Here is a 15,796-nt window from a genome sequence, read left to right on the forward strand (position 1 = left end):
TGGACAATTTCATCCAGATTAATGTCCACAGGCAGATGCATTAATCCATAAAATGTAATAAATTTTTATTTGCACCGTTGACGTATAAATGCTTCCGGACACATCCGGGATGCCTGCTGCATACTATCCGTGTGACTGTGCCTCAGCACACAAACATATTCGTGCTCCAAAAAAAAAAAAAAACCCCGACCATGGGTGGAGAGCTGGAAAAGCGGAAAAATCTTTCCCTTCTCCATTCTCGAACGGCTTCGCAATGAAAACCATTTGTCTTTCACGCTCAATACACGCCGCTGACCGTTGCCATACGAGACACACCGGTAAGCCGTTTGCAAACTTGAAACCCTACCCGGATTCTTCGAGGCCCGGGGAATGTCGGGAGAGTTCCCCAGGCATTGATCCGTGTAACGTGCTAGCAGAATGGACCGGTCGGCCATCGGTCGGACGTGCCGGTCGGAAAATGTGCTTGGGAGAATCACAAAACAACAAAAAAAAAAACAAAAAAGCTGCGGCATGGTTCAATATTGGAAGCTGTGACCGAAACCAAAGCGAATGACAAATGCGTACGTGTGTAAGTACCGCCCGTGCGGTATCCGTACCGTCGCAAAGCAATCTCCCATGTCACGGGCGGCAACTTTGGTGCGTGGCGGAGAAGGGCTTGGTTAGCCTCGGACAAAGTTTGATTCATGTACTTACACTCAACTACGACGGAAATATTAATCATCGCCGACCCTTGGGAGTTGACAGCTTCGCAAGTGTAGATGCCGGTGTCGTTACGGTTGAGCCGGGTGATGTTCAGGATTGGTCCCTCGGAGACGATTCGTTGCGCACCTAGTAGGACGTGTTGCGTACGGAGGTAGCGATGTGCGATTGTGGATGAAAACAGTTTCACTCAGATTAATTTCGTTGATTAGGAGGGAACCAAGGGAGAAGGGATTTCGGGTGTAGCTAGGTGGCAGTTAAGGAGCTTTTTGGAGCAGTTTTTTTTTCTTGTTTGCATTTCTAGATTCCTACCTGTAGAGGAAAGGATCGGCAGTCCATCCTTGGTCCAGGTGTATGAGATGGACATCGGATTTCCGGTCGCTACCATAGCCACGGTGAGCGGTTCACCTTCTGCACCAACGACGGTGGACGATGGTGGTGGTTTGAATTTTGGCGGATCTGTGAAACATATAGGCAAAGCCACCACAAGCGTAAGATACAAAGTTCAGCGATGTTTTCGACTGACTGCCAAAGACTATACGTACATAACACCTGCAGCTTGATGGCTTCGTGTACGTTGCGTTGCAGCGCTTCGTTAGCACTCTGGCACGTGTACACATTGCCGTCCATGTCCTGGCTGATGTTCACCTTCAGCTCGAGCGATGAAACGTACCCACCCCACAGGCCTGGCTTCGACGAGTTATTCATACCTGTGTGCAGGGCGAGATAAAAGAAGGACCAGTCGTGGTAGAAAGAAATGACGCTTCACAAGTTTATGGACCTCCGACGATAGACTCGCCGGTGTCTTGTGGGTGTGATGAGTTTGCAGCAGTTCAAGCGCAACGAAGTCACCACAAGTATTCTACCACCTTTCTGCAAAACGAGCAGAACCGAAAGGGATATTGCACTTACCGTCTACGGCGATGCCGTCGCGCCACCACGAAATCGTTGCGGGCGGATTACTGGAGCTCGAGTCACAGATCAGCGTTGCCTCGATACCGGGCTTAAGCTCCGGTGGTATGATTTTGATTTTTACCGTCTCGGGCGGGACTGCCGGCAAAAGTCCAGGAATCGTTCGGTACCGATAAAGCCGCACCAGATTGGAAGGAGAAAAACCGAAACACCAAAGTTAAATACATCGCTTGAACCGGCGGGAAGGATCAAAGGAAAGCTCGCATTGATTCGGGAGAAACTTACAGTTTACGGCGAGTGTTCTGCTGGCTGACATTGGAATTTCGGTGGCAGAATTGTGCGCTTCGCAACGGTACTTGGCCTGATTATCCGTCGCATTGATCAGGATCGAGATTTCCGATGAGACCGACTTATCCGTTGCCTTGGTGGGTGAGTTGAGCTAGCAAGCGGAACGAGAACAATAATAAATTAAAGTGAATGTTGTTACTTCAACAATTTGATCCGTCTTGATAGGCATCAAAACGTTCACAACTATTTATAGCCTATAATTACTATCTTTACTCTATTCTCAGAATATAATATTTACGCTACGAATTTCCCGAGCGCACAGAACGTAGCCGTGTTTCGTTCTCATTTTCGTTCAGATAATTGAATTCAACAACTTTCCAGTGTGTTCCATTTACGCAAATAATCCGTCTCCAACTGCTCCGAGCATGGATACAAGCACTGCCACGATCCATCACCACAACCTATGTTACGGTGCTGCTTCATAGCTTCGACGTTCCAGCACAAAGCTTTTCCAAACTTGGAGACGAAGCATTCGGAAGGACACACAGCAAGTGCAAACGCTCCGTTCGCATTTCCCCGCTCGGGATCCGGTTCGAAATGACGGATGGTAATCGAAACATGGAACATATACACACACACAGACCCGAAAGCATCTGCAAACCGTATCCCGCGCGCTGCATCTACCGGGTCCCAACGTTCCAGCGTCCGGAAGCTGGTGCTTCGCAAACAAAAACAACAACATCGACCCGACGACGGACACACAAACGGTCCGCTCTCATTCACACCGAGCCCATCACTGGTCGCTGGGTGTTGGCCGGTTTTGGAGCAAATATTTACTGACGAGGGCACATCCTCCCGTTTTTCTCCTATCCGGGGAAGCCCCCCAATCAACCGTGCATCTTGGACGTTCTGGGCGCGCTCTGGCAAAGTTTGCGGAAATTAATTAAATCTCCCACGCGGGCTTCTGGTCCGAGACTCCTGGCCCTATCCCAAACGCAGTGGATCTGTGTGAGAGCGGGTGTGTGTGTGTATTGGTATTTTCTCGGGCCCCTAGGAGTGCCACCGCTGTGCCACTGAAGCTCAACACGTGGTACCGTGCGGTCGTGTAGTCGTGGGGACGTTTTCTATCGTTCAACCTGCCCGAATGTCACGACAGGCACCTTCCAGCTTCCAGTCTGCCTGTTGCGATTGCTGTAAGCTACACAAACACTGTCGGGCTTTCGGTGATGAATGATGTAAACTATGTTAACCTCGCACAATCACCCGCCCATATAAGGAGGCACACAAATGCACATGCATAAAAAATAACTTCAACGCCCCAAAAAAAAAAAAACACACACACACACAGTCAAGCAAAGAAACCGGATCCTTAACGGCGCTCGGAAAAGTGGTAACATATTATCAGCTTTCCCACAATCTTCCTCATCAGGACACATCAGGACACCACGGCCGGATCGTCGTGATGTTTGTGATGTTTGTGAACCAATCATTGACTTACCTTTTTATCGTTTTTGTACCAGGTCAGCGTAGCCAGTGGGTTGCCACCGGTCGAGGTACACTGGAGCCGTTGCACCGAACCGGCCGCTATTATCGTTCCCTCCGTGTAGCCCGTAATGACCGGTTGGTTGGGTGGCACTAGGGAAAGGGAAAAGTTTGGTAAACAAAACATGACATAATTAATATTGTTTTAACGAAAATTTATTGCTTAAACATAAAGAGTGGTTTAAAACCGAAATCATTCATCAGAACGCACCCTTAAATTCGTTTTTTGTTAGCACTTGACTATTCATTCTTCATTTCTGATGAATGTTTTTGATTTACATTTCACAGATCCTATCGTTAGTATGCTTTTTGGATCATTTACATATTTTTATCCCTTTGAATTAACAATAAAACTAGGACATGTTTTAAACAAAGTCAATTCCGATCAAGGATTTTTAGGAGTCAAATAATTCTTGAATTCTTGAAAATCATTACTTGCTACAGTTTTTTAGCTAGTTACAGCACTTAATACACCACCTATTTTTATAGCATCAGCATGATTAATTCAACTGATTACGCAAAACCGTAATCTCATCAACTAATAAGACATCCGCGATGCATAAAACATCACATGCATGCAAAATCCACCCATCAAATGCCAGTATTGCACCATAAAGGGAGAATAAGGGGACAATAAGGGATATAACATGCGAGGTTTTCTAAGGAACTAAGGTGGCATATACTTACACAAAACGTTCACCGTATGCGTTGCGATAACGTTCTCTGTCAGCTGCATGTTAAGCCCGTGGCAGATCACTACCAGAGACCGTTTGTTGGCTTCCACAGGTACCGAGATGTTCGAGATTGTGATCCATCCTCCTGTGCATTAGCGAAAGAAAAAAGAAGAAAGACAGATAGAATATTTTAAAATGTAATTTTAATCTCATTGAAAGCTTCCTCGAATCGTAACACTCACCATCAGGATTCTCGATCGTCCGGGAGGTGGTGTTCTTCATGTGATGTCCACCGACACTCCATTTAATCTCTGCCGGTGGGTTTGATGGGGCAGTTTGGCACTGTAGCGACACGACATCTCCTGTGCGTGCTTCCGATGCACCCGAAATGGTAACCTGAGTTGGTGCGACTGTGGATGGTAAAAACACAACACAAAGTTCGTTCAATTCGCACCGTGATTAAATAAACTTGTCAACCAGTGTTTTTAAAAAAAAAACTTACACAAAACACTGAGTGTGATTTCGGTTTTCAGCGGTGCCGAAATCATTATATTGTTAGCCTCACACCGCAACCGAGCCTTATTGTCACCTTCCTCAGCCACGAACGAGTAGATGTTCTCAGACAGCCGATCCGTCGTCCGGTAAGCCATCCGGACCTGTACATCGTTCTTGTACCAGATCAGCTGAGCCGGTGGATTGCCACCACGACTCCGACAGATAAGCTCCACATTTTGGCCCCGTCGCAATACCTCCCCCGCCGTGAAGCCTTCAATCTGTGGCTCTCCAGGTGGATCTGGTTTTCGGAACGCAAAGTGCACAAGAATACATTATTTGCGTTCAGCATTTTCTTGGCGAGCAAATGCAACCCTCGGTCCACGGCTACCGTAAGTAACCGGATAATGAAGCTGATTATAAGGGCCCTGCTTGTCTGGGTGTCATTTATTCGTTTTCTAGGTCGAAGCAAACAATTTCAGACGATACTTACACAGCACCGAAAGCTGCACCTTTGTCTGCATGGGACGATCCGGCTGTAGAGCTTTGTGCTTTGCCTGGCAGGTGTACTCCATGTAGTCGTCCTCGGACGTTGGCTTGATGCGTAGCTGCGAAGACACCGTGTACCGTTTGCCCTCCGTTTCCGTCACCTTGTTCTCGATCGTATCTGAGGGATGAAGCAAACGCTGTAGACTAGACTTGATGATGGTAAAATGAAGAAAAGCGAAACATTTTTAACCCAAAAAAAAACAAAGTTCATCGTCTTTTCGGGAACCACCATGATGCCGATACACCCGGCGAACGAAACGAACGCGAACATCGCCTTCAGGTTGATTTCTTCGGTATTTTCCCTTTGGTGAGGTTCATTACGAGCAGATAATTTAATATATCAAAGTCGAAAGATGTAACTTTTACACCTCTGTAGCGAGACTTTAGTTGGAATGTGAGCAACTTATAGCGTCCCAAGACTGCAAACACTAAATCTGAAGGACGAAAGATACACTCTGTCACTCACTCGGACTTGGACTTGAAGCAAGAATAATGACTCCTAATGTAAAGATGGAAAAATGTTGCCCATTTATTCTGTTTGCCAGCCATGCAATCAGTCTAGCCTTGGCACAAAAGAGCATTGCAATTTTCAGCTTCAATTTTCTGGTGAGTTCATCTATATTGGATTATCAAAATGTATCTCTTTTTTGGGGATTTATTGCACACAAACCTTTTGCTGTTTGTTAGTTTATTTTTAACCATTTTTTTTTGTGCATAGTCATTCATAATCAAACGCTCTATCCCTCTAATGTGCTTCACACGCCAAAAGGAAATGGCACACTAAAGCTTCATAGCAAATTCCATTAGCAATTTCTATTCGCCAATGAAAGCGTCACGAAGCGAAAACAAAAACGAAAAGTACAGGCTAACGAACACATGTGGCCATCACCCTCCAAAAAAGGACCTCTAACTGAGCGGTGTTGAGGGGGAACTATGGGGGAAAAATAGCCCTTTCCATCCACGTAGCGTGTGGAAAATGGATGAGAGATGTTTTCGTCTCAATTGTACACTACTTCCAGTCCTCTAGATGGACAATCCGTGACAAATTTGTTTATGAAAATAGGACTTTCGCAAAAGAAAACAGATGGGAAGGATGCATGGGAGGACGGCAATTTGTCAGCACCATACATTCGAACCAGCACGGGTGGAAATGAAGAATAAAAAATGAAGCCAAAAACCATCGAAATAATGTCTACTCCGACTGATGGGGAAAGGGCATTTCGACATGAAGCAAAAGATTGAAAATGTGTGACCATTTTTGATCATTTAGGGTGCCGGTGGTGGTTGGTTTTTCGGGTTCAGCCAACAGCCCAAAGGCATCATCCTTCCTTCCCAAGAGAATTCGCCGAGGGAAACTATCAACACAAACATGCCTGGATGCCAGTTGTCTCAAGAAAGTACAACCACACACACAGACACATAGATGGGCCCGATCTGCCCTTATGGTGTTGAAAGATTTCCCTCCGCAGCGCCGTTCGCCCCGAAAGAAATTGAAATCGCTTGAACCCTTTTAAGTGTGGTCATCTATCAAACGGTTGATAAGGCTGCGGGTGGACGAGAGGTGGCGGATGGGTGTTTGCTCACATACCCGTGGAATAAGATTGTCACCTCGAGTACTTTCTACACACTGCCGTAGCTCTGGCTCGCTTCTTTTCTACCAAGGATCGTTGGGTTTGAATTACATTTGCTTTGTTTTCCTCGATTTTCCATGGCGTTTTCTAGCGCCAACCATTTGCTTCACGATGGAGACTATTTTTCTTCAAACTTAGAATTGACTTTTCAGCAAACAATTCATATGACATGTGTGCGAGTACGCTCTCTACTGCGGGGCATATGTTTGCTCTACTCTTCATCGGACACTACGTGATTGTTGCAGGAAATTCTTCATCACACTAGTTGTAAGTAGCAAAACTCCATTTTCGTTTCTCTATCCTTGTGTCCAAAGGGCCAAAGTTTTACACCACAAAGAAAAGAAAAACCTTCGCACGTATCATTCCCCTTAAAAGAGCACACCCTCCCCCAAAAGGAGCCGCCATTCGCTGTCTTTAAACGATTAAGAAAAGCTTATGGCAGTTTAGTAAAGGAAAATCCTTTTAATGCTGCCTGGACAAAATGGTGTGCTCGGTTGGTCCTCGTTTTTTAAGCTTTTCTTTTACTATTTGGACCTTTTTTTTTCTTGGGTGAAAAGATCCTACAGAATTGACTTCAAGGGGGACAAAAACGAGGGACAAAAATACGTGAAAAGAGCACCCGTGACACACGGCGAGAACTGCGAATGTCAAAAAATGATGAAAAATGTACCGAGCGGGACTTCAATTTATTTTGTTTGCTCATTTCGTCTCCTGCACGGTATCCCGGTGTACAGCAAAAATCCACTGAGCCATGCAACCGACACGTAAAAGGTTTCGGAAAAAAGGTGTAAAAAATTCCCGCAGCTAAAGCAAAGCTGAAGAGCTTATGTCCGAACCGTGACGTTACCGGTGGTTGGAAGCCGATAGCGAACGATAGATAGCGACCAGAAGGGCCAGATAGTGGCCGGACCAGCGGACGGTCCTTGAAAAATGTCCCTTTGAAGAGGGATACGATACGTTTCCGCAGAAATGGTAGAACAAGTGCTGCTAAAGACACGAAAGGATGCTCGAACGAATGACAGTTTCGGTCAGTAGTTTCGCATCCTACTCATCACCCGGCCAGTGTTTTGCGCCTGATGTGTCAAGACATTCAGTCAAGACTGTTCAGGAAGATGTTCCCCGCACACACGCACACATACGGTTGGTAAACAATTTTCACATTCTTGATAGATTTTCTTCAACTCAGCAAATAAATACTAGCCTGGTAAGTCCCGGGCATCAAAGTCAAGACTGTGTGCCACAGTCAGACAATCGTTGTTAAGGTGTTTTCATCCCGCGTTCGAGCGGCTTCCTTCTTCCCCTACCTGCCAACAATAAACCACACACACACAAAACTACCGAAGGACGACGAAGAAAAAGAAAGGAATTGGGGAACAGAAAAATAAGGAAGCCTCCGTATAATTTATTTAGTGACATTTACCAACTTCATCGACCGCAACCCCGCTTACGAACATCTTACTCGGCACACGGTGGATGGTGCCGGTGGACTCGATGTTTCCTGGTGCCATTTCCTCCGAATATATTACCGTTATTTATTGCGATGCTGACCGCATTTTCCCGGTGGTAGGTTCAGGTCCAAAAAACCCCAACCCTCACAGTCGATTGTCGAGGATGATTTTGATCATTCGTATCACTTCGAAGCGACCCGAGCGCCGGGTCCAACATCTCTCGAATGAAGTGTGTGTGTGTGTGTGCTGCACAGTTCATCCATTTGGCAAACCTCACAACTGCCGGATGTTCCAGTGTCCCAGGGCAAGAATGTGTCCAGTGCGCTCCGCACCGTGCTAGGGAGACAGTGGGAGGAGTGAAAAAATTTCCATAACACCACTGATCAACCAACCGTTTGACTCAGTTGTAACTGTGGGTGTCGATAGATAGGGAAGCGTCTAGAGCACCGTTTCCTTCGTCCAAATAATCTCTGGAAGCTGTTAAAGTTGAATCCATTTATTTCAGGGCAACTGGGCAACTTTTCTGGGTGTGCCACAGCAATTCACAAAAAAATAAACACCACAGCACGGCTAGCTAGTTGTTTAGCGAGAATGCTTCCCGAACTGGAAAGCATTCGATCGGAAAAGGCATGTGCAGTTTGCCCAGCTAAGGCACAATAACGATTGAATGCCATGAGCCATGAGCAACATCAGCAGGAAGTGTTGAAAATATTTGGCCTGCCTGAGATGTTGTTGTTCAACCACCGAGCAAGGGCTGGGTGGAGGCGCACACTCTTGGAAACCGCGATGGCGCTACTCCGCATACACTTGGCCATACATTAGCAGTAAATAGTCGTTGTCATTTGAGATAATATTTTCGATAAACTCAGCGTCGGAAACCATTCCACCAGGCAGATAACACTTTGGTCGGTTTTGGCCAGAAAAAAGGGATGTTGACCCATTTTGTAACCCGCCAGCAGAAGGGGGGAGAGGGGAGGGGGGAACCACACTACAAACAGAAGCCTACTAGCCCGATATCGTTCCAGTCTATGTGAAATTGGAATTCTGAACGGTTTTTATTTTATTTTTTCGCAAGTGCTTACCCGATTTGTACTCCGTTTTGCCCCGGTACCACACGATCTGGGCGACCGGTTTTGCATTTGACACTACGCAGGTCAGCGTGAGATCCTGACCTTCCCGGACTTCCACCTTAGCGTTGCGGTTGTAGCCCTGAATTTCGATCGATGATGGAGGTGCTGTAGGTGAAAAAATGAAAATAAAACCGAACGGTATTAATGAGATTTTGTTTGATAAATTTTACTTAGAAGTTGTTAAATCAAATGCGTAGTAAGATTCCCATTAGTATCCTTATAATATAATTTTTATTATTATAGATCGAATTATAGATCGAATAACAATTCGCTGAAATACAAAAAAAAATCTAATGTTAAACTGGAACTAAATCTTCATTCCAAACAAAAGCAGACATTCCACATTTCACCATTAAATCGATTGCAGTGGATCAAGTCTTAACACCATTGCAAAGAGTTACTATTATTGTTGTGTCTTGTAGTCATTTTCAAAGATGAGCTGTAGAAACTGCCTCTAAACCTCTTAATGATAAGGCTATGGATGGAGTTAGGACCTATCGGTGGCGTTCACTAGAGCAAAGAGCTCTTGAAATGTGGAGAGCTACCAAGCTACCTTGGGCAGAACTTTCTAGAGAGGACAGAGGTTCTTTGCGAGGGCAGAGATACTTATCGAAGAATAGCTTAGTTGCTCAAGAATGAGCTATTTTTTTAAAGGAAAATATACAGGCCCGTTACAGGCCTGCAGTAAAGGCATAGCTTTGAAGAACGGAAAGCAGTTCATAGTATCTCTGAGCCCTCATTTGATTGAGTGTAGGCCTTACCATAGTTCTGGGGCTTAACACTAGAACTACCCGACCAGTCATTTTGACTGGTTTTATATCTTTCAAGCGGATTAATTTTTTTATTGTTAAACTGTTCTGCCGATGTTTATGCAAGACTTTTACACAATCAAAAAAATGTTCATTTCTAAGAATTTAAATATTAAAAATGTATTCTAATATTGTGATAAGTAACGTCATGGGCAATTCTATCTTAGTCAGTTATTTTGACTGTTGGTTTGCGGAACGATGAACAACGTATTCCAATGCGAAATTTTCACAAAAAAGTATTCCGGCCGTCGTATTCCTTGCAATATAACTATGAGAGCATATATAATACACATGAAATAAAGCAGTAAGGTCAACAATGTATAAGTAGCAAGGCTGATGCTTTGATAATTTTGCTGTAAATAAATTGAATCTTCAAAGCTGCAAAACAACAGGATCAACCATTGACTCATTCTATTTGATGGTTTTTCAATGCTGGTGTAAGAAAAAATCAATCAAATGTGCATTAAAACATGTATTCAGACTTAAAAAAACATGAAAATGTTAATCATATCTCTAAAAAATATTTATTTTGTTTCCACCAATCACTTTGACTGGTCGCGGAAGAGTTGCACGCGTAGAAATCGCGGTAGTTCTAGTGTCATTACCTAACCTTAGTGATCTTCAAGCTACTAAGCTGAAAAACGAACGCATTATCGTACGGCAAGATGGACTCACTTGATTGATCCATTTTATGTAATCGATTTGTAGTAAGATTATGCCAACAAATCAAACAATATCACAGGATCAACACACAATATCTTAGTCACGATCCTGTCAGAGGCATCAAAAAAAAAAAAAAGTAGGTCCTTAACGTCTTTAAAAATTTCAGTAATAACAACTTGTTCCTGTGTTTAATCACCATTTCGACGATGAACTGCGACAAATTTTGAAGTCAGAAAAAAATTACTTGAAGATTCGTTGTCTTTTTGCATTTATTATTGCAATTTATGTCAACAGATGTCATAAGCTTTCCTTGCGGTGCAAATCTTTATTTTCTTTTCTCTAATGGCGCTGGAAAAAAATATTTTCTTGCAATGCAACCAAATGGTGAGTAATTATCATTAAACAGTTATTGATAAATTCCCAAGACATATCGAATATTTCCCCTCTTCACTCCTGATACTGATAAGATGGATGCATTTGGTGTGTCCTTTTTTTCTTTCTACCCATTGGTCATTCCAGCATAACGCTGCACGCTATTTGTTTTTCCCACCGACCACAAAAAGAAGAAAAAAAGCGAATGCAACGTTCTGACACACACACACCCGAGAGGATGGATGGCGTATCTGCACGACACAGCCGTCCACAGAAAGCAGTACTTAAATAATCATTAGAAATCGATTGGAAAATCCTTTATCCCGGGAGCATGTTGATCCTCCCACAAATTTCTCATCCATTCAGGACTCCCCCCCATCCGAGCCGGGGGTTTATCTTATCCCTTTTTTTTTTGCTTTCGGCCCCCCAAACCCCAAAATGCGACATCTGGATGGGTGGGAATGGAGCAGCAACGGGAAAAAAATCCTTCTCGGAAATCCGTTTTTCCTCCATGGTTTCTCTTCCGCACACTGACTTTCTTTTTTGTTTTGCAGGTTTATCCAAATGATGGTATTACGATCGATGCTTCACAGAACTGTCCAAAGAATGTGGACGTATGTGTGTGTATGTGTTCGTGATAAAGCAAAGAAAGGAAGCTAAATCGAATGGTCTCGTATCCAGGAACACTATCCAATATTTTCTTTCACTTTAAACTCATTTTACTCAATACCCTTGCACAGCGACAACCAGACGAACCTGATCCGTTTAGCAAAATGAAGCACACGAATAAAATGAAGCTTCCAACACTAGAATAGCCGATTTTCCTCACACACACACATGTACAAAAAAAAGGAGACTAAAACCATGTCAAAGCGAATAACGATTTCACAATTATCTGAAAATTGCTTTCCATCCTTGGCTAGAGGATTTTCCTCGCAAAGTATTTCCATTTTCTTGGTGTGATAAGCGGTGTCAAAGTGTGTGAGGGAGAGAGAGAGAGGAGGTCTTTAATTTTCCTCTTTTTTCACCTACACTAACGCATTGCAACTAGATAAATGTATGCGAATGTACACCGTTGGAAGGAATGGATGGAAAGCGCAAACGAGTTTTCTTGTCAAAAAAAAAATGGAAAAACACAGTCCGTTAAATTCCACACCTATTCTATTCCCATTTCTAGCTCTGCTTCTTCTTTCGATCACACCCGAACATCTATCTTTCTTGCGAACGGTACAAAGAAAGAGTCACACCCTTCCTTTGCACCGCACAAGAGCCAAGAAAAACGCGAAAGAAAACCCCAAACAAGAGGAGAGTGAATCAGCCTTTTTTTCCCCGTGCGGTGGGAGCTCACCTGTTCATTTGAATACGACTTTTGCACTTGCCGAAGCGCTTCGGAATGAATATTAAACGGAAAAATATTATAAAAATAATCCACGGAATAGATTGGAAAATGCTGCAATCTGTGCTTGCGGTCGCAGTGCTCGGGTCGACGACCACGGTGCAGCGTCGGTTGCTTGGATACGGGGTTAAAAGCTTTCGAGTTTCGGGGATCACTTTTCCTTCGCATTCAATTTGCATTTTCGGGGTGGTTTTTTTATCGGGAAGAATAAAATTATTCGATTCCTTTCGGCCGAGCCGCAGCATTACGTACCGAGTGCCACAGTTGATCCTTTTCGCCTAATGCTTCCACTTTTCGGTTCGCTCTTTTTTTATTTTTTACAGAAATAAAACAAAATGCTTTATGCTTCGCCTTGTCTGGAAGTGGATGGTGAACTTTTCGGTGACCTTGAAGAGTTTTGGAATGGGAACTTTAAGCGTGCCCAGTGCTAAATAAGGACGAGCTAAACTTAAAACATCTCATCTGACGCCAAACTCGCACAAGTGCAGCGGCGCTAGAAGTGGAGCAAAAGTACAAAAATCTAACCAACGTAAGAAAAGGAGCAAAAACACCCAAAAAGGAAATGGAAAACCAACCTCAAACACTCGACGTTGCGGGGGTGGAATTTGTTGTGGGCGGGAGGGATGGCAAAACTCTAAAAATGGCAACGAAAACGCAGCACTAAAAAGCACTAAGCTCTCCAAAAAAGGTCATACACCGGAGCGAGAGATGAGATGCACGGTCGTAAAAAGCACACAACCCCTTCCGGTTTCACCCCTCGGTCGGTCTGGTCCCGCAAAGCGCAAAATGCTGGCCATGGCAATGCCCGGAAAAAGGCAAAAAATCAAATCCACGTTCAAAGTTGTGCAGAACGAATCCTTCCATCACCCACCAACCCAAACCATCCAACCAAACGAATGAGTTTTCCAGCAGCAAAAAATTGAATTCTGTAGATGGTTTTTTTTCCCTTTCTCTTCACGCAAACGCTGCTAGCGGAAAACTCTGGCTCTGGATAAAACTGAAACTGAATGAAACTGATGCCGAAGCGTACCAAAACACCCGGCAGGGGAAAAAAAAGTCACTCCGTTTCGCAGCACTCACAGCAAAAATTGGGAACCAACCAAAGCGAGGAGCAAAAACTAAACTAACCGTTTGGTTCGATATATGATAAATTGAAGCAGGAAAGCGATACAAAAATGGATTTGGATTCATTTCTCGTTTCCGATTCTTGGTAGAGTTTCCTTCTTTTTTTTTTTTCGTTTCGTGTTCATACACCTCTCCAATTTGGTTGCCCTCCCAAGAGTCCTTTCACTTGCGTTTGCATCCAATCGGCTGGTGACGTTTATTGGGAAGGGTTCGATGCTAGGTGAAACGTCAAAATCAAAAACCTACCACCAGTGCAGCTTTTCCTCAAGAACAACAGGCTCGAAATCAAACCGAAACTTCAATTGGAAAAGTGTCGCTTCAGCCTGTCCGTCGAGGAACAGTTTCTGATCCTCACTGACGCGAGGTGCCATTTTATTGCTTTGCGTTCCTTCTTTTCTTTGTTGACAGTTTTCTCTTTCTGTGGCGTCCCGATTTTTCCATCCAGATTCGAACTCGGATTCACAGCACAGGAGGATGCTTGGATGCTTGGACATCTTTCTTCAGCTTCTCCCTCAAAAAAAAAAAGGGAAAGTGCCAAAAGGAAAGTTTTGCATAAATGAAACAACGAACGAAGGCGCGCGCGCACGCTCTGGTGCAGAAAACTGTCATCAATATTGTCAGATGATGATCCAATATTTATAGATTTATCACAGTGTGCAAATGGATACGGTTGGAAATGTGAGTTGACACGCGGTGGGGTTTTTTTTTCTTTTTGGAGGAGGGAAAAATTGACGATAAACCCGACTCCAGGCGGACAACAAAATGCAAAAGAGATGATGGAAATCCGCAACCGTTGTTGCGACATAATGCTGAAACGAGAACACCCTTTGCTTGGAGCGAGTGTCATGGCACGAGTGAAGGATATAAATAACTAAAATATGTTAAACTCTTTTTCGCTTGCTATTCTCATTTAATTATATGTATCTCATTTTTCATCACTAGCTAGAGATGTTCAAGTTCTAGTGACTGAAGCTAATATTTGCATATTAGCCTTCTTTCGACGAAGCATTAGACACACCACAAGAAAACAGTCTTATCAATGCTTCAGCTGACCAGTCGCCCCCAGCAACGTCCACCGAAAGCTTAGCAACGTTTCGATAATGAATGAATTATGTCCCATCTCACTGTACTGCTAGCTCTTTTTCTCTCGCCCTCAGTCTTTAATTTATGCTTCACAACCGGTATAATTTTTGGGAAAAGTTGTATTTTTTGACTCAATCGACGGAATGGCTCCCAGTGCCACCGGGCGGGTTAACGATTCAGAAACTCGGGTTCGCAAACACGGGCCCCAGACACACTATGATGTTTTGTCTTTTTCTTCCTCCCTTTTGTGTTTGCCTGAAACCGTGGGATTTATAATCAATGCAGTCAATTAATTTCATTCAATTCGCTCCTCTCGCTCGAGCCCGAATCCGTCACTCGCAGCACACACCCAAAAAAAAAGCTGCACGGACGTGTGTTTGTGAGGTTTTTTTTTTAATGGTTTAAAATTGTGCAACATACACGAAAGCAGCAACACAACAGACCGTTCATTAATGTTTCCCATCCATTCATGCTGCATAAACCCGACCGCTTGATTTCGCTATCCTTGACCAAATAGAAACCGGTTTTGACAGATTCATTCATAAGAAGAAAACAGCGCTCCGGCGATCCTCGCCACTTCAAAATACTACTCGACAGAGCAGCCTTTTGGGAAAGGTTCCAGCGCTACCAAAAACAGCAACAAAAAAGCTCCCATTTCCTTCCCGTTTTGCAGTGAAAGGATGGTCGAGATGGTGCAACACTGACAGCTGGGCCACTGGAATCAACCGTAAATTAATTCTTCAATGAAATCAAACCCTGCCTGCTCCGTGCTCCACACGCACACACACGCGAAACATGAGCTGTGCAAAGGTCTCACAGTGTAAAGTGTATGGTTTACAATCGCCTTTCGGCTATTCCCCGGGAAACTTCCCTGTCTGTGGCGTCCTTTCCGAGTGTCCCTTTTTGAACCGAACTACAGGCTTGTACGCAAACCCGGCCAATACATCGATGCACACAGCCAGAACGCAGGATGCTACTATTGA

At 44.1% G+C, this 15,796-nt stretch overlaps 2 protein-coding genes across 5 annotated transcripts in view; one reads left to right on the forward strand and one right to left on the reverse strand.

Moving 5' to 3' along the window:
* LOC126556339 (integumentary mucin C.1-like) overlaps positions 1-15,796 on the forward strand; it is a 521,191-nt gene that overhangs the window by 228,136 nt on the left and 277,259 nt on the right. The gene's annotated exons all lie outside the window — the stretch shown is intronic.
* Positions 1-15,796, reverse strand: part of LOC126568766 (nephrin-like) — an 80,426-nt gene that overhangs the window by 6,570 nt on the left and 58,060 nt on the right. For both annotated transcript variants that reach the window (XM_050225375.1, XM_050225374.1), the window contains exons 5-15: positions 9,318-9,470; positions 5,101-5,274; positions 4,618-4,908; positions 4,358-4,525; positions 4,129-4,260; positions 3,398-3,534; positions 1,897-2,050; positions 1,612-1,749; positions 1,245-1,409; positions 1,012-1,158; positions 694-828 (exon numbers count right to left, since the gene is read on the reverse strand). In XM_050225375.1, the coding sequence (XP_050081332.1) occupies positions 694-828; positions 1,012-1,158; positions 1,245-1,409; positions 1,612-1,749; positions 1,897-2,050; positions 3,398-3,534; positions 4,129-4,260; positions 4,358-4,525; positions 4,618-4,908; positions 5,101-5,274; positions 9,318-9,470 (1,794 nt within the window). The remainder of the gene's footprint in view (positions 1-693; positions 829-1,011; positions 1,159-1,244; positions 1,410-1,611; positions 1,750-1,896; positions 2,051-3,397; positions 3,535-4,128; positions 4,261-4,357; positions 4,526-4,617; positions 4,909-5,100; positions 5,275-9,317; positions 9,471-15,796) is intronic.

The sequence above is a fragment of the Anopheles maculipalpis genome, chromosome 2RL (genome assembly GCF_943734695.1).
Source record: "Anopheles maculipalpis chromosome 2RL, idAnoMacuDA_375_x, whole genome shotgun sequence".
Classification (NCBI taxonomy): Eukaryota; Metazoa; Arthropoda; class Insecta; order Diptera; family Culicidae; genus Anopheles; species Anopheles maculipalpis.